Genomic DNA, 19074 nt, shown 5'->3' with positions numbered 1-19074 from the left:
AGTGAAGGGAGACGAAAATTTAATAGTCATGGATGACTGGAATTCGAGAGTAGGAAAAGGGAGAGAAGGAAACATAGTAGGTGAATATGGATTGGAGGTAAGAAATGAAAGAGGAAGCCGTCTGGTAGAATTTTGCACAGAGCATAACTTAATCATAGCTAACACTTGGTTCAAGAATCATAAAAGAAGGTTGTATACATGGAAGAATCCAGGAGATACTAGAGGGTACCAGATAAATTATATAATGATAAGACAGAGATTTAGGAACCAGGTCTTAAATTATAAGACATTTCCAGGGGCATATGTGGACTATGACAACAGTCTATTGGTTATGAACTGTAGATTAAAACTGAAGAAACAGAAAAAAGGTGGGAATTTAAGGAGATGGGACCTGGATAAACTGAGTAAACCAGAGGTTGTACAGAGTTTCAGGGAGAGCATAAGGGAACAATTGACAGGAATGGGGGAAAGAAATACAGTAGAAGAAGAATGGGTAGCTTTGATGGATGGAGTAGTGAAGGCAGCAGAGGATCAAGTAGGTAAAAAGACGAGGGCTAGTAGAAATCCTTGGGTGACAGAAGAAATATTGAGTTTAATTGATGAAAGGAGAAAATATAAAAATGCCATAAATGAAGCAGGCAAAAAGGAATACAAACGTCTCAAAAATGAGATCGACAGGAGGTGCAAAATGGCTAAGCAGGGATGGCTAGAGGACAAATTTAGGGATGTAGAGGCTTATCCCACTAGGGGCAAGATAGATACTGTCTACAGGAAATTAAAGAGACCTTTGGAGAAAAGAGAACCACTTGTATGAATATCAAGAGCTCAGATGGAAAACCAGTTCTAAGCAAAGAAGGTAAAGCAGAAAGGTGGAAGGAGTATATAGAGGGTATATACAAGGGCGATGTACTTGAGGACAATATTATGGAAATGGAAGAGCATGTAGATGAAGATGAAATGGGAGATACGATACTGCGTGAAGAGTTTGACAAAGCACTGAAAGACCTGAGTCGAAACAAGGCCCCTGGAGTAGACAACATTCCATTAGAACTACTGACGGCCTTGGGAGAGCTAGTCCTGACGAAACTCTTCCATCTGGTGAGCAAGATGTAGGAGACAGGGGAAATACCCTCAGACTTCAAGAAGAATATAATAATTCCAATCCCAAAGAAAACAGGTGTTGACAGATGTGAAAATTACCGAACTATCAATTTAAAAAGTCACAGCTGGAAAATACTAACGCAAATTCTTTACAGACGAATGGAAAAACTGGTAGAAGCCGACCTCGGGGAAGATCAGTTTGGATTCCGTAGAAATGTTGGAACACGTGAGGCAATACTGACGTTACGACTTACCTTAGAAGAAAGATTAAGGAAAGGCATACCTACGTTTCTAGCATTTGGAGTCTTAGAGAATGCTTTTGACAATGTTGACTGGAATACTCTCTTTCAAATTCTAAAGGTGGCAGGTATAAAATACAGGGATCGAAAGGCTATTTACAATTTGTACAGAAACCAGATGGCAGTTATGAGTCGAGGGGCGCGAAAGGGAAGCAATGGTTGGGAAGGGAGTGAGACAGGGTTGTAGCTTCTCCCCGATGTTATTCAATCTGTATATTGAGCAAGCAGAAAAGGAAACAAAAGAAATGTTAAAAAATATATCGGCTCAACCACTTGTTTATAGTGTAAAACACTGAGATTGACGCGTTTCGGAAGTCAAGCTTCCATCATCAGAATAATAAAAAGTAAAAGAAACTGTTAAAACTCTCTAAAATGGAACATGCGCCAGGCACAATAAAATTGATAATAAAATTAAAACATCGTGGCTACTTCCCTTGTTGCAGCCGTGTCTTCCAAGGTGCATCTCCACATAGTCGTCAAAATATAAAAAAACTCTAAAATGGTGTTGCCTATGGTGTTCAACATCTAACCACATGGCTCTCTCCTCTATCGTCGTAAACTGCCCGTGCGTCTTCGTTGATACCACACACCACGTAGCCAAACACGATAATGAAACGTGTGTGAGCTCACGCGCAAGTAAACAAGGAAGTCACAGAGATGTCTATACAAACAGATAACGTATACATGTTCCAAGGACCTCATGAAATGATGGCATCCTACCATTTGCCTAAAATGTAGTTACTAAAAGAAACCAGTGAAATGTTTGAAAAAGTTATTTGTACCACCAGTTAGCTGTTCATTCAGTGTGTTCTGATTATCCACGCTATGTATTGTAATTTCCAGCTGTTCTAGTAGATCCAGCTTTTTGCCTTTGTCCTGTCTATGTAAAATAACGAGATCCTGATCTATTCCCAACATGGGGTGTCCCGTTTCCCAAATATGCGTGGGTACAGCTGATTTTTCGAAACTATTAAGCCGGAAAGCATCGCTATGTTCTTTGTAACGTACTTCAAAGGAACTACCAGTTTGGCCTACATAGCTTGCCTTGCACGTGTTACACTGTATTTTATAGACCCCAGCTGTCTCATATTTATCGCTTTCCTGCTGCAAATTATTTCTTAGTTTAAACCTCAGCATATTATTGGTCTGAAAAGCGGTATCAACTTTGAAAGGATTGAAAATGTTAGCCACTTTTTGCGAAATATCACCGAAGTATGGTATTGTGACTGGATTTAGATTAGGAAATGAGGCAAATTAGTAAAGGAGTTTTGCTATTTGGGGAGCAAAATAACTGATGATGGTCGAAGTAGAGAGGATATAAAATGTAGACTGCCAATGGCAAGGAAAGCGTTTCTGGAGAAGAAATATTTGTTAACATCGAGTATAGATTTAAATGTCAGGAAGTCGTTTCTGAAAGTATTTGTATGGAGTGTAGCTATGTATGGAAGTGTAACATGGACGATAAATAGTTTGGACAAGAAGAGAACAGAAGCTTTCGAAATGTGGTGCTACAGCAGAATGCTGAAGATTAGATGGGTAGATCACATAACTAATGAGGAGGTATTGAGTAGGATTGGGGAGAAGAGAAGTTTGTGGCACAACTTGACAAGGAGAAGGTACCAGTTGGTAGGACATGTGTTGAGGCATCAGGGGATCAAAAATTTAGCATTGGAGGGCAGCTTGGGGGGGGGGGGGGTAAAAACGTAGAGGGAGACCAAGAGATGAATACACTAAGCATATTCAGAAGAATGTAGGTTGCAGTAAGTACTGGGAGTTGAAGAAGCTTGCACAGGATAGAGTAGCATGGAGAACTGCATCAAACCAGTCTCAGGACTGAAGATCACAACAACAACAACAACAACAACAATGACCACTCCGTGCCACAGACTGCCAGTATTTACTGTCGAATTTCGTATTTAATTGAAACGTTAAAAATATTCTCGTGTGTCGGTTAGAGTTATTGGTTCCCCACTTCCTATATTTTAATAATCACAGATGATAGAAACAGAAACATTTTACTGAGTCTAACAGTGTGTGACCGTGTTTAGTCGCTCCTCTGGACAACCAAGACCCAAGTAATTTAGCAGCCACACATCGTTCGACCAGCCCTGATGCTGAATCGAAACATTTGTTATCAGTTACGTTGCGTAGTGCGATACGTACATCTTACCAGTACGTGATAGTTCTGCTGGAAAGCTATTAATGCCATTCAAAAAGAGGAGGCCCTAAAATGAAAAACCGCTGAAGGGATCGTGCTGCCATTGCCTACGGAATAAGGTGTGGTTCCCACAAGAGCGCTGAGACTCACGGCCTGGACGCAGGGCCACCAGATGACAGGGAGAGCACGTGTACCTGTCGATCGGCTACAGCACTTAGTCGCGCTGAAAGCGGAGAAATGGAGGCTTCAAAAGAATGTAAAATGGGTGTAGTACATTTTCTGACGGCAGAATGAGTGCGGGGAAAGGAATTCTTTAAATAATGGCATAAGTGAACTTAGAGCAATGCATGTCCGTTGGACGATCGAGCCATGGCAGAAGCGAGTCAATGAAGGACGGATGTCGCAGGAGGATTGCGCACGATCTGGAACGAGACACGCATTACTATCTCCCAGCTGGTGGATGCCCTCAGTATTGAAGACCGTCGAGTTTCATTGGCAGCCATGGACCCGTAAGTCATTTTAATGACAATGGTTACTGAAGTCAATAAAGTTATCAACAAGGTAGGAGAGTCTTTTTGCTAGAAAGAGTTCAAATGGTTCAAATGGCTCTGAGCACTATGGGACTTAACATCTGAGGTAATCAGTCCCTTAGAACTTAGAACTACTTAAACCTAACTAACCTAAGGACATCACACACACCCATGCCCGAAGTAGGATTCGACCTGCGGCCGTAGCGGTCGCGCGGTTCCAGACTGAAGCGCCTAGGACCGCTCGGCCACACCGGCCGGCTGCTAGAAAGAGCAGATAAGCACTTGTCTTCAGCCCACTTAGAAAATAAGTGACGACCATTTAGTTCTAGTATTACGGACATAGAGAAATTATGCTTCAAATGGCTCTGAGTACTATGCGACTTAACTTCTGAGGTCATCAGTCGCCTAGAATTTAGAACTAATTAAACCTAACTAACCTAAGGACATCACACACATCCATGCCCGAGGCAGGATTCGAACCCGCGACCGGAGCGGTCGCTCGGCTCTAGAATGTAGGGCCCAGAACCGCACGGCCACTCCGGCCGGCGGAGAAATTATGGGCAAAGTTTAAATGGATTGTAAATGGCGCTCTGGTGATGTATGTGCCGAGTGAGTGGATTTAGGACAGAAAGACCCACAGTGGTTCAGTAACAAAATTCGGAAATTGCTGAGGAAGTAGAGACTGTTGCATTCTCGGTTCAAAAAGGAACACTCAAATGACAGACAATAGTTAGTACAAATTCGTGCCTGTATAGAAAGATCGATGCCGGAAGCATACAAAAACTACGATCGTCACCGTAGAAAAAAAATCTTGCCGATAACCCGAGAAAATTTTGGTCCTACGTAAAATCGCTAAGCGTGTCTAAGACTTCAATCCGGTTACTCGCTGAAAATCTGGTGTGACAATAGAAGACAGCAAAAGGAAAGCCGAAGTTTAAATCTCGCCTTGAAGAAATCATTCAGCAGGAGGATCGTCCACACATACCTTCGTTTCACCGTCGTCCAAACACCCGATGGTGGAAACAGTAATAGGCATCTCTGGCGCAGGAAAGCAGCTGAAAGAGCTGAAAACAAATTAATCGCCAAGTCCGTATGGAGTCCCAATTCTGTTTTACATAAAGTACCGCATTGGCCCCATACTTAGCTTGCATTTTTCGCGAACCTCTCACCCAGTGCAATGTCCCAGATGACTTGCAAAAAGCACAGGTGACTCCTGTACGTAAGCAGCTTACAGGAACGGACCCGCAAAATGAAAGACTAATATTTTTAACATTGGTCAGCTGCAGTATCCTTGAACATGTTCTCAGTATGAACAAAGTAAATTACCCGCAGACGGAAAAACATGTCCAGAGATCAGCACGGTCTTAGATACCATCGATCGCGCAAAATTCAGCATGTCTTTTTCTCACATGATATACAGAGAACCATGGATGAAGGGCAACAATGAGGTTCCATATTCCCACATTTTTGGAAAATGTTTAACGCGGGTCTCCACGACACACTGTTAAAGAAGTTACGAGCATGTGGAATGGGTTCTCAGACATTCCAGTGGCTCGATGAGTTCTTAAGTACGTTGTTCATCAGAGCCAAGGGTATCGCCAGGACTGCACCAGAGAAGTGTGATAGGATTGCTTTTATTCTCTACATACATAAATGATATGACGAACAGGATGAGCATCAGTCTGTGGCTGTTTGCTGATTAGAGTGTGGTGTACAGGAAGATGTCATCTTTGAACGACTGTAGAAAAGACGACTTAGACTAACTTTCTAGTTGGTGTGATGAATGACAGCTTTCTTTCTCTATATGTAAAAAAATGTAACTTATGTGGATGAGTAGGAAAAACAATCCTGCAACTTGCGAATACAGGATTAGCAATGTCACGTCTACTAAATATCTGAGAGTAACGTTCCAAAGCGGTATGGACTGGAACGAGCACATACTGACGGTAGTAAGGAGAGCGTATGGTAGGCTTCAGTTTAGTGGGAAAGTTTCAGGAATGAAGACCGCGTATAAAACACTAGTGCGACCCACTCTTGAGTACTTCTCGAGTTTTTGGGATACCCTCCAGGTGGGATTAAAGGAAGACATTAAAGCAGTTCAGAGGCGGACTGCTAGATTTGTTACGGGCAGGTACGATCAACACGGCAATATTACGGAGATGCTTTCTGAACCCAAATGGGAATCCCTAGAGGGAAGACAACGTTCTTTTCGCGGAACACAACTGAGAAAATTTAGAGAACCGGCGTTTGAAGCTGAGTGCAAATGATACTAGTGCTGCCAATGTGCATTTCGCGTAAGGACCACGAACGTAAGATAAGAGAAATTAGGGCTCCTTCGAAGGTGTATGGGCAGCCATTCTTCACTCGCTTCATTTGTGAGTGGAATAGGAAAGTAAGTGACTATAGCGATTAAAGGTACCTTGCGCCGCGCAGCAGATGATGACATGCGGAGTTTGTGTATGCAGTGTAGAGATCGGATTGAGCTTTGGTATGTAGAGATCAGATTGAGCTTTGGTTTTGGAACAGGCATTCAGTGTCTTCGTACCGTTCTTCGACGAATTTCTGTTCCCTACGCTCCTTCCACTGGCAGGAAAGCCACTACACCCTGTTACTCTACCTTTTAAGCCACCATTTCTCTGTTTCCAGCACGACTGAGTGAAGCAGTCAGCGGACGCATGCTCGTCGCTCTGACGTCACGTGGTTATGCAACCGTGTCTTTCTAGTGACGACTTAGGGGTCTCAGCGCTGTTATAGGGACCACATCTTCTTCTGTTGCAAATAGCATTACGATTCCTTCAGCAATTTTCATTTTACAGCGTTTGGCTCGTTTCTTTTTGAATGATATATTTAATTTTAAAACTATTTTTTACACATTATCTTCTAAACCATACAGCAAGGTTAACAATAAAAACATATTTCATCTGTCTTCTTAGGTAGGAATATAAAAGTTAAACATCGAAGAATTTTAATTTGTTTCCATGTTGACATTTAAGAACTGTTTTCTGGTATCACTTGAGTGAATTGTTCCACACGTAGTCTAGAACGGGTTTGGATTCATTCATTATGACTGTATAGTACTTTCAGATATTTCTTTGGCTTATATTTCGATTTAAGATACACTGCTATCTAATAAAGTATTATCTTCATAGACAAATTCACAAATCACTATTTCTATGAACAACATGTTGGCACATAGAAAAGATACCTTGTAGAACCATGACGAACCATTGCAGGAAGAGATATATGGTCCATTCGCTTGTCTGAAAGGAGAAACTACATTAAAAATTTCACTGCCATTTATGAACCAATAATCCTATCCATTTGATTCTAAAAATTCGTAAGTCACTTTGTGCCTCAGGAGCATCCTTGTACGTTTTCATGTTCAACACTTTTAACCAACACAGTTTAGAATATAATATTGATGACTCTGAGTACAGCAAAGAATCGTCTCCCAATTATGGCTTTCAGGACTTCTAAGATTATTTTTCTGTTGAGTACTACCTATCCTGTTGGATACTGTTTTATATTTCAGAGCAGAAAAACCAGAAACCAGATCTTAAAGAAACTTGTATATTCACTAAACAAAGCAGTTGAAGTCTGATAGTTTGTGTGTGGCAGGGTTCCTGAGCCTACAGAACGAAGATATCCCGGGCAACGCCGGTTTCAAGGACCAGGTGCTGGCCCTGCAGTGGGTGCAGAGGAACATAGCGGCCTTCGGCGGGGATCCCAGCAGGGTCGCCATCTTTGGGGAGAGCGCAGGCGGCGGCTCCACGTCACATCTCTTCCTTTCGCCTGCGACCAACGGTGAGTACCTCCTGGGCTATCAAGACCATAAACCTTCGTTCTAGAACTGGAAGACTCCTAAAAAAGATACGAAAAGGAAATGGGTGGAATGTAGACATTACATTCTTTCTTTGTTTTCGGTATGGGCAGCTTTACTTAAGTTTCCACCATTATCCACATATGCTTCAATCCCTTCATATCAGCATTTCTTCTCTTTCCTGCCCACAGTTACAAGCTGATAGGTGTAAATTATGTGTTCTGGTACCCTTCCACCTACGATTTTTTTTTTTAGTTTGGACATTTTTGTATCCAGTGCATCTTTTTCTGTTGCCAGTTCAGCTTTAAATTACCAGCCACTTATTCACACCACCTAGATTAGTCTTTGAGCCCCCAAAAGCGTTCATAACAATTTTTATCAGACTATTGGCGTTCATGTGGAGTACGTAACTGAAGGAGATAGGTCTTGCCGATGTTAATGTTTCCCGACACTGCTATGCATTTCGTCATTCTTTTCAGACTTCCTACCCTTCTTCCCTAATTCCTTAAAGTTTATTGCATCTGTTCAAGTATTCTATTAGAAGTATTATAAATCAAAAAAAGGTTCAGATGTTAACTGAACCTCAAGTATTTTCGCCATAATCAGCTGTATAGGAGCAGATTGACAAGGCTGATGTTCTAAGCACTTAGGGTTGTTCCCCGAGCCTTTCCAGCTAAGCTTTTGTTGGAGATGATTTTCTTTTCTTTTTCTGGAGCCACCCACAGTCAGGTAAAAATTTCGAAAAATATTTTCTCCACTTGACTGTATTTAAAATCTAGATAGTGAAATAAACACTTTTTAAGAAGATTCTTCTTCTCTAGAGACAGTGTTGTATGAATATCAGTACAACCTCAAGATTTTTCAGGCAGAAATTGTTTCGCTGATCGTCATCAAGCTAAGATACATTCAACGTCCGCAACGTCCGGTCTGTATACTTATCTTGATGGTGGTATGCCCATCATTACGTATTTGATAAGTAAGGCTTCAGGAAATCTCCATTGTAATACTTTCATAATTCTTCTTACAGTTGTAAGTTACTGTTTCACTTCTTAAAAATTTATGTCTTGTGCACCTCCCACAGTACCATAAACGCAAATGATCTGTATTGTCGTTCATTCAATGACCTAGTCATTTGTGTATATGTTGCATAAGAATAGAGCAAGAACAATGTGTTGGGAAAATTATTTTTCTATAATTGCCATCTACTGTTCTTTTTTCCGTGAGAATACTGTCATAAAATAACCGCTTTAATGAGAGGCTCTGATAAGATACGCAAAGTAGGAATCTTTTGTCAACTAATCAGGATTCATTGGCAGAATCCTGTAAAATCTTTTGTCGGCTTATTGAGTTTCGTTGGAAGTTTCTTGTGACCCACTTTATCGCAGTGAGCAGAAAAATCAACAAACAGGATGGCCATGATCTTCCTGTCCTCAAATCATTAATCATCCTACTGCCAAACATTCAACTATTCTCTCACTTTTTATGTGGCATGTAGTTCTTCCAGTTAAGATTCTCAAACCTTATACATTCGCACTGTGCACAATGATTGCCTTAAAGTTTTCTGTTGAGTCTTGGTAAATGTTATGTATCAACAATAACACTGATTGAAGTAAAAATCATTTTCAGACATTTTCAAAGCTTTTATTTTACTCCGATGGCCATCAAAATTACATCACCTAGAAGAACAACATATAACTAAATTTAACTTATTGTATATGAACAGTTTACTAGGAAGAGCACGTGTTTAAATCTGTAAGTTATTAGGGGGTTCGAAGTTTAGCACAGCACCAATGTTTCGAAATCGGCGTATTATCAACCCGAACTGAGATTGGATGACATGATGCCAAACGGAGACCCGAGGCGTGCCTCAAAAAATGTTGTGAAACGCCAGTTTCCAGTGTCATTGTTTAGCGTATCATTGTCAGCGCGCCTCTCGGTGCTGACATGCCAAATGACACCGCAAGAATGGTCACTATATTGTCAGTCCGCGGTGCTTGGACATCGTTGCACTGTCTGTGTGGATACTTCTCTTGGTGCAAACAAGTGCATTTCATGACTCAAGGCACTCATCGTAGCTGTATGATAGTGCATAGTCGAGCAATCAATATATCCATCCTCTTTCAGTGTTGTCGTTCAGCATAGCACTGGCGGCGCGCCTCTCTGTGTTGACGCTCAAAGGAGACTTAAACGATGGTCTCTGTACTGTCATCCGCAATGCTTAGAAATTGTTGCACTACCCATATGGATATTTATCTTGGAGCAAACAAGTCCATCTCATGTCTCAGTATACTGATCGTCACTGTATCATGGTCACAGCTGAGCGATCAGTGTGTCTGTGTCGTCCGCACGACTGTCGTGGGATCCTCACCAACACATGCAGTAACAATGGAAAACCTAAAGTATAGTCCTGGTACGCTACAATCCTGTCACTGCAAAATTCCGACCCGTGTTGATGGACGTTTCTCCTTCTTCCTCTACATTTTTATTTTTTATTTTTATTTATTTATTTATTTGAGTCAGTTTGATGCCGCTATCCATGAATTCCTCTCCTGTGTCAACCTCTTCAGAGTAGAACTTACAACCTACGTCCTCAATTATTTGCTGGATGTATTCCAGTCTCTGTCTCCCTCTACAGTTTTTGCCCTCTGCAGCTCTCTAGCACCATGGAAGTCATTACCTGATATCTTACAGATGTCCTGTCATCCTGCCCCTTCTCCTTGTCAGTGTTTTCAACATTTTTCTTTCCTCTACGATTCTGCACAGATTCTCCTCATTCCTTATCTTATCAGTGCACCTAATTTTCAATATTCATCTGTAGCACCACATCTCCAATGCTTCAGATATCTTCTGTTCCGGTTTCCCCATAGTCCATGTTTTACTACCATACAATGCTATGCTCCAAACGTACATTCTCAGAAATTTCTTCCTCAGATTAAGTCCTATACTATAATACTTCTATTGGCTGGGAATGTCTTTTTTGCCAGTGCTAGTCTGCCTTTGATGTCCTCCTTGTTCTATCGGTCGTGGTTAGTTTGCTGTCTAGGTAGCAGAAGTCATTTGAATGTTAAGCTACTCGCTGTTCTCTTTTCTGGTACTTCTCCTTACTTTCGTCTTTCTTCGATTTGCTCATTAAATTGTTCATTCCAGTCAGCAGATCATGTAATTCTACTTCACTTTCGCTCAGGATAGCATTGTCATCAGCGAATCGTATCATTGATACCCTTTCACCTTGACTTTTAATTACACTCCTGAACCTTTCATTCATTTTCACCATTGCTTCTTCGATGTACAGATTACACAGTACTATTTTTCTCCTGTTTTTAATTTAATAATTTCTTTGGCTGTCTGACTAATTTTTCCTTACTTAGCTTCCATGTGTTCTTTCTCTTATGGTTTTTCGTTTTTTTTATGTTGTACTAGATTAGGTGTTTATACTGTTATAATTGCTGGTTGGTCTTCTAATTCAAATTATTCTTTGTTACGTTCCCTACGTTCTGTTGCTCAATCAAAATCTTATGAAGTTAAATTGGCTTTGATTTTATTACCTTTAATTATTTTGATTGGTAGTTTTAACATGTTTGATTTTATAAATTACCAGCTTTATTGTTGATTTATCATTATTTCTTTCCCTTTAGCTTTAGATTACAACATTATAAATCCGAGCATTTCGTTCTTGGTCGTCCACTCTTATTATTCCCTCTTGGCTCTTGTATATATTGTATATTACCTATATCTCCCTATAGCTTACCCCTATTTTTCTTAGAATTTCGAATATCTTGCACCATTTTATATTTTCGAACGCTTTTCCAGGTGTATAAATCCTATGAAAATGTCTTAATTTTTCTTTAGTCTTGCTTCCACTAACAGTCGCAACATCAGAATTTCCCCTCTGGTTTCTTTACCTTTCTGAAAGCCAAACTGATCGTCATCTAACACGTCCTCAACTTTCTTTTCCATTCTTCTATGTATTATTCTTGTCAACAATTTGGATGCATGTGCTGTAAAGCTGATTGTGCGAATAGTTTCGCACTAGTCAGCTCTTGCAGTCTTCGGAAATGTGTAGATGATATTTTTCCGAAAGTCAGGTGATATGTCGCCAGACACCTGCATTCTACACACCAGCGTGCCACTTCTCCCAATGATGTTAGAAATTCTGATGGAGTGTTATCTACCCTTTCTGCCTTATTCGATCTTAAGTCTTCCAAAGCTCTCACAAATTCTGACTCTAATACTGGATCACCTGTCTCCTCTAAACCGACTGCTGTTTTATCACTTCAGACAAATCTTCCCTCTCATAGAGGCCTTCAATGTACTCTTCCACCTATCCGCTCTCTCCTCTGCATTTAATAGTGGAATTCCCACTGCACTCTTAGTGATACCACCCTTGCTTTCAATTTCACCGAAGGTTGTTTTGACTTTCCTGTAAGTTTCGTCAGTCCTTCCGACAATCATATCCTTTCGATTTCTTCACATTTTACATGCAGGCATTTCGTCTTAGCTTCGGAGCACTTCCTATTTATTTCATTCCTCAGTGACTTGTATTTCTGTATTCCTGAATTTCCCTTAACATTTAACCTATCAGCTGAAATATTTCTTCTGTTAGCAATGGTAACCGTATCCAACCCATTTCCATGTTGATTCCTCGTGACTAATCTCTTAAACTTCAGCCTACTCTTCATTACTGATACAATATGATCTGAGTCTATATCTGCTCCTGGGTACGACTTACAATAAAGTATCTGATGTGGGAATCTCTGCCTACCCGTGTCACCCGGCCTTTTCCAAGCATACATCCCCCTCTTGTGATTCTGGAACACTGTATTTGCTACTACTAGCTGAAATTTATTACAGAACTCAATTAGTTTCTCACCTCTCTCATTCCTTGTCCCAAGCCCATGTCCTCCTCTCTCTGTCTCATCTTCAGCTTGCGACGTCGACATGTATACCTGAATTATGGTTGTCGGTGTTAATTTGCTATCGATTTTGATAAAAACAACCCTATCACTGAACTGTTCACAGTAACACATTCCCTGCCCTACCTTCCTATTCATAACGAATCCTACTCCCGTTTTACCATTTTCTGCTGCTGGCCACATTATTCTATACTCATCTGACCGTAAATTCTTGTCTTCATTCCATTGCACGTCACTGACCCCTTATATATCTGGATTGAGCCTTTGACTGCTAATCAAACATGCCACCCCTATAGCACGGAGAAACTCGATATCGTTATAAACAAATTGCGTTAAAATGCGGTCTATGAATGAGAAGCCTGCTGCGATACGTTATCTTCCATACGTAATGTAAATGACAAATTGCCTACTTACTTCATTCGTTTGTGATGAAATACTAAAGTTTTGAACATGAAAGTATGATTGCACATCTGGCCCATTTGACGTTTGTTGCGTACAGTCTTAATAATGCTTTTAATAGTGGACATTGTCCTTTACACAGTTAGTGCTAGAGGACAATCTTTCCTATAATAATATACAAATTTCCTCGATTATATCCATCACTTTAGCGCCTCTAATACATCTAGATGTGCTGAATAACTTGTAACTCGTTTCTTTAAGGACAAAGGCTCTTTAATTCAGTATGAATTGAATATTCCAAAAGGTCTTTAATTTGTAGGCAAACTTCAGAGGTATCACCAGCAGATGATGGTTTGATGCCACAAATAAATCCGTTAAAAATAAAACCCTTGTAGCCTCACTTTATTGTCAGTGTTTCTATCCGTCCGACCGTTCAGAATCATTTCTCTCAGGAGTGGGTAGATGCATCAAGTCATAATGTATGCTACATATTAAAGTCTATGGTTTCTTGGCAGTGTAAAAATTTTAAGATTATAAGTCACTTCAGTCAAAAGATATGGCCATTTATGTCACGTATTTTGACACTCGAAAACTCACTCATCAAAATCTTCAGGGAACTTTCCGTTCCCCTAGAAACATGAAATTTGGCGAGATGCAAGGTTTCACAGTAAAAATAATGGAAAAAATCCGAAAATCGTTAATTTGTATGAATAAATCCAGCTACACTACTATGCAAATTGTTTATATTTTATCTAATTCACGACTAGCCCATTTCGGCAAATTGCCATCGTCAGGTGCTATGTAACATCGTTGCTGTCATTTCTTGTCTGTTTTAAAATTATTACTTTCTCCCAGATGTACAGTGGAGTTGTATGTCGGATATTACTTGTTTTCCATATCATCCAAGCAGTCAGAAAAATACCACGTATGGAAACGACATACAACTCCACTGTACACCTGGGAGATAGTAATAATTCTAAAACAGACAGGACATGACAGCAACAATGTTGCATAGCCCCTGACGATGGCAATTTGCCGAAATGGGCTCATCGTGAATAAGATAAAGTATAAACAACTTACATAGCAGTGTAGCTGGATTTATTCACAACAATCACATCACTGAAAGACATATTTTGCACTGTGGGCCCCAAAGAACAAATGTTAATTTGTAATTACGTAACACGAAAAAATATTTTTTCTTTTTTCCTCCGTCTATCACTTTACCTGTCGGTCTGCCAAGACCCCTTTTTCTCTGAAAAAATTTGCGTATCGGATTCAAATTTATGTCACATACTAAGATGCATGTTTCATTGGCGATGTAAACCTTTTAAGCTTCTAAGTCAGTACAGACTATAGATATGGCCATTTATGTCACCTGTTTTGATATTCGAAAACTCACTCATCAAATATATATCGTACTTACCGTTGACCTAGAATCATGAAATTTGCCAAGAAGTAAGATTTCACAGTAAAAGTAAAGCAAAAAAATCCGAAAATTGCTAATTGGCAATTATATAGCAAGAATTTTTTTTTCTCGTTTTCCATCTGTCTGTCTGTTGCGACCCCTTTCGTTCTTGAAGAGATTGGCGTATCGAGTTCAAATTTATATCATATGGTCTATGGTCCCTTGGCGGCGTAAAAATTTTCAGATTCTAAGTCAATGCACTCAAAAGATACGGTCATTTATGTCACATATTTTGTTACTCGAAAATCGTACTTTAAACTCTGTAGGGTACTTCCCGTTGACGTACAAACATAAAATTTCACAAGAAGCAAGTTTTCACGGTACAAGTAAAGTGAAAAATCTGAAAATTGCTAAACTGTAATTATGTCACTCAAAAACATATTTTTGCAATGAGAATATACATTGCATTCATCTTCCGTCAAAAGCATAACAGGCGAACATTGCTGCTCACAAACATAAAATGTAAGTTGTAATTATATTTTAGTAAGTAAATAAAAATACTTTATAAAATGTTCTATATTTGCATACATAAAATGAAGTCCCCTCCTCGCTTCATTTTGTACGTCCGGTGTAATTCTGAGGAACTTCTGTAAAGATTTTGATACGGTCTTGGAATTCCCAGCAGTGATATCTTGTCAGTAGCTATATCAAAAACAGGTAAAAATCGTTGAGATTCTCGATTCTCAGGATGAATGTACTATACATAAATAAACATAACTAAGTTTGCAGAGAACCCTCTGTGCGCAAGTCCTACTCACACTTCGCCAATATTTTTTTATATATCTGTATACAGCATGGCTTTTTTTTTTAAAATGATTGTATTGCTTCACTTGGTATCTAGATTTCTGTTGCTTTCTGTTATTATTACGACGGGCAATTTCCTCATCAGGAAATAAGTTTGCCCAGAGGTTAGTGATTTGCACATGCTTACACTACACTCGATTTTTCAATACACGAAAAACTTTATTTAATCTAATTATTTCAACATCAAGAAAAGGCCTGCTGTGAAGACATGTCTCTGATATCTGTGGCCCTTATGTTTCTGGCTTTGATGAAGAAACAACTGAATCGTGACAGTGTTGTATTTGGTGTTTGTTTTCAGCACTAAAATACACATTTTGCTTCATAGAAAAATATACCGCCGCTAACTCATTTTCTTCTTGTTTTGGAGCTCGATTGGCTTCAGAAACAAATGACTCAATTGTAGAACTGGTTTCATCGGAAGGGTGCACTCAGTGAGAAATAGTGGTAGCTGCGGCCACCCGTAGAAAATGCATCCAGACGCATTTGTCATAAAATCTCGAAACTATTTCGTCATTCACCGCGAAACGTACCTGAGTTACTCTCCCTCTATCTCCCGCTATCCCGCTCCCAACCGCCTATATTATCCCTTCCATTCTGTGGTTATTAATTATTATTATTATTATTATTACTAAGTGAAACACGAGAAAGGGATAATATAACAGTAGGTGGCCAAAGATAAATATTAAATTGTGTTTCAAATGAGCGCCAGGCTCCCTAGAAGTTATTTCAAATGCTTTCGGCGAAATGTAATGCAGGCCAAGTTCACTGACCTAGAATAAATCGTATCTTTGAAAGAATACATTTTTTGACGAAATAAAGTTAGTGAAGCTTTGCACTTTAGTTAATTGAATAACTTGAAATGATTCTTTCTGCTCCGGCTGTGGTGATATGTTACACAAAACAATAAATTTAAATACGCCGCGTAATGGCGGCCAATTGCTGCCAGTCAAAGATCACCCCTGCTCGCTTCGCAGAGTCTGAAAAAATGCTAAATAACTTCTTGCAATTATTAATTCAGGAAGAGTTGTTTGCATGGGTTCTTGAAATAACACAATGCACTCACGTTTTATAAATATATTTACACTAAGCACAGAATACACACTTGAATTATTCGCTACGTACGAGAACAAATAGAACAAAAGCTACCCTTTTACAATAGCAAGCGTACATTATATACAACAGAAGAAATGATCTGACTCGAAGTGGTTTTAAATATTGTTTTCTCTTATATATAATGACAAAGATAATAATGTTAGTTTCGAGAACGTTATGCACTACGATCTCATCTAATGTAAATAATGTCTTCTTATTACATTGCAATCGCTAGTCTTTCTTTGATGCTAATTTAATACATTTTCATAATTAAGTTGTCGTTTATGTCCATATAATATTATTCAGAGTCCTTTTATTATTTACTTAAAATATATCGGCTTGAATATTTCAAAAGAGACATTATACGCCCTCCACCCGTCCCCCCTCAGTTCAAAGCTTAGATACGCTATGCTTTCTTATGAGTCGGTAAAGAGATTTATTGCTTCTATGACAGTTTTCACCTCATCGAAGTTTTTGGTGGATTACTTGTTGCATATAATAATGTATTTACTGCATTCAGTACGTTTCCTATAATCCGCGTTTATAAACTGGAAGCTGGTTTAGCTTGAAGTGTAGCGTCCACAACTTCATGTTATTGCATTATATATACTCCCATCTAAATACCATATTACATACCAAGACAAAGGATAGTATTCTCATTATCAGACATCGTATTCGACGGTAAACTAACTGGCCGCTTAATGCACTACAGACGCAGAGTATAACAAAAATGAGCAGGAGTGTGGTGTCTGTTAGGATGTGGCAATATTCTCTTGAACGCCTCCTGTTTAACAAGATTACAGTACATCATTACGGAAATCAAAACAGTCATTTCTATGAAATAAGAAACGTATTCATTGACATTAAAAGGAAATTGGCAACAACTAATACAATACAGTTTAAAAGTGTGGACACCATGAATGTACTCGTACGCAGTATGCAGACGTAGTGCAGATCATTACTTGTCTGGTGAGTTTGATTTTAGCCATTGACGATTTCCTAAATAACTTCTGGCGAATTCTGGGATGAGTACTTGCCGTAAGGCCCACATGTCTCTACTTTTAAGTATAGGAGACAAAATTTAATCTAATTTTCCGAAATTGTCCGATCTCGAGTATAGTTGTTCCCAAAAGTTTCGTATCTATCCTGAAATAATAGCCTGACATAAAATTTAATATTTTACGAATGTTCAATAAAACAGTACTGCGCAGTAGTGTATTACATTCATTCGTTACTGTTTCATTGTGGTGAAATTTCTCTGCAGGTCTCTTCAGTGGGGTGATCATGGAGAGTGGGGTAGCGACGACCCCATGGGGGCTGACGGACATACCACGCGAGAGGGCGTATCGGATGGCGGAGGCGCTCGGCTTCCAGACGCAAGGCGATAACCACACTGACGACAACGACGCGCGCCTGGCTGCCTTCCTTCGCGCCGCCAACTACTCAGACCTCATCAGAGATGATTCTCTCGCACTCACGGACTTCGTAAGTGAACCATTTCCTAGCGCAAAACATGAGTATCACTTAAATGAGCAAATTACGGCCGAACCATCAGTTCAAAGCATACACGCATTATAATGTGGTATGCTCCAAAGAGTATCATCATGGACACAGAAATGTGTCATGCTGGCAAAAAAAATAGTGACTGTAGCTTAGCAATATCAGGTGTACAGAGTTTTAATGTAATGATTCACTGAACTCCCCAACAGACGCCTCTACTTCAGCATGTACACTACTGGCCATTAAAATTGCTACACCAAGAAGAAATGCAGATGATAAACGGGTATTGATTGGACAAATATGTTATACTAGAACTGACATGTGATTACATTTTCACGCAATTTGGGTGCATAGATCCTGAGAAATCAGTACCCAGAACAACCACCTCTGGCCGTAATAACAGCCTTGATACTCCTGGGCATTGAATCAAACAGAGCTTGAATGGCGTGTAGAGGTGCAGCTGCCTATTCAGCTTCAACACGATACCACAGTTCATCAAGAGTAGTGACTGGCGTATTGTGACGAGCCAGTTGCTCGTCCACCTCTGATCAGACGTTTTCCGTTGGTGAGAGACCTGGAGACTGTACCGGCCAGGGCAGCAGTCGAACATTTTCTGTATCCAGAAAGGCCCGTACAAGGACCTGCAACATGCGGTCGTGCATATTCCTGCTGAAATGTAGGGTTTTTCAGGGATCGAATGAAATGTAACTTCCACTGTTCAAAGTGCCGTCAATGCGAACAAAAGGTGACCGACACATCTAACCAATGGCACCCCATACCATCACGCCGAGTGGTACACCACTATGGCGATGAAGAATACACACTTCCAATGTGCATTCGCCGCGATGTTGCCAAACATGGATGCGACCATCATAACGCTGTAAACACAGCCTGTATTCATCCGAAAAAATGACGTTCTGCCATTCGTACACCCAGGTTCGTCGTTGAGTACACCATCGCAGGCGCTCCTGTCTGTGATGCAGCGTCAAGGGT

At 39.9% G+C, this 19074-nt stretch overlaps 1 protein-coding gene across 1 annotated transcript in view; it reads left to right on the top strand.

Annotated features, from left to right (window-relative positions):
- Positions 1-19074, top strand: part of LOC126412953 (cholinesterase 1-like) — a 53258-nt gene that overhangs the window by 15137 nt on the left and 19047 nt on the right. Inside the window, exons 4-5 of the mRNA XM_050082845.1 lie at positions 7707-7892; positions 17846-18066. Of these exons, the coding sequence (XP_049938802.1) occupies positions 7707-7892; positions 17846-18066 (407 nt within the window). The remainder of the gene's footprint in view (positions 1-7706; positions 7893-17845; positions 18067-19074) is intronic.

Source organism: Schistocerca serialis, chromosome 7, assembly GCF_023864345.2.
Source record: "Schistocerca serialis cubense isolate TAMUIC-IGC-003099 chromosome 7, iqSchSeri2.2, whole genome shotgun sequence".
NCBI classification, from domain to species: Eukaryota; Metazoa; Arthropoda; class Insecta; order Orthoptera; family Acrididae; genus Schistocerca; species Schistocerca serialis.
Note: the sequence above shows the minus strand (reverse complement) of the source record. Positions and strands in the feature narration are given on the sequence as shown.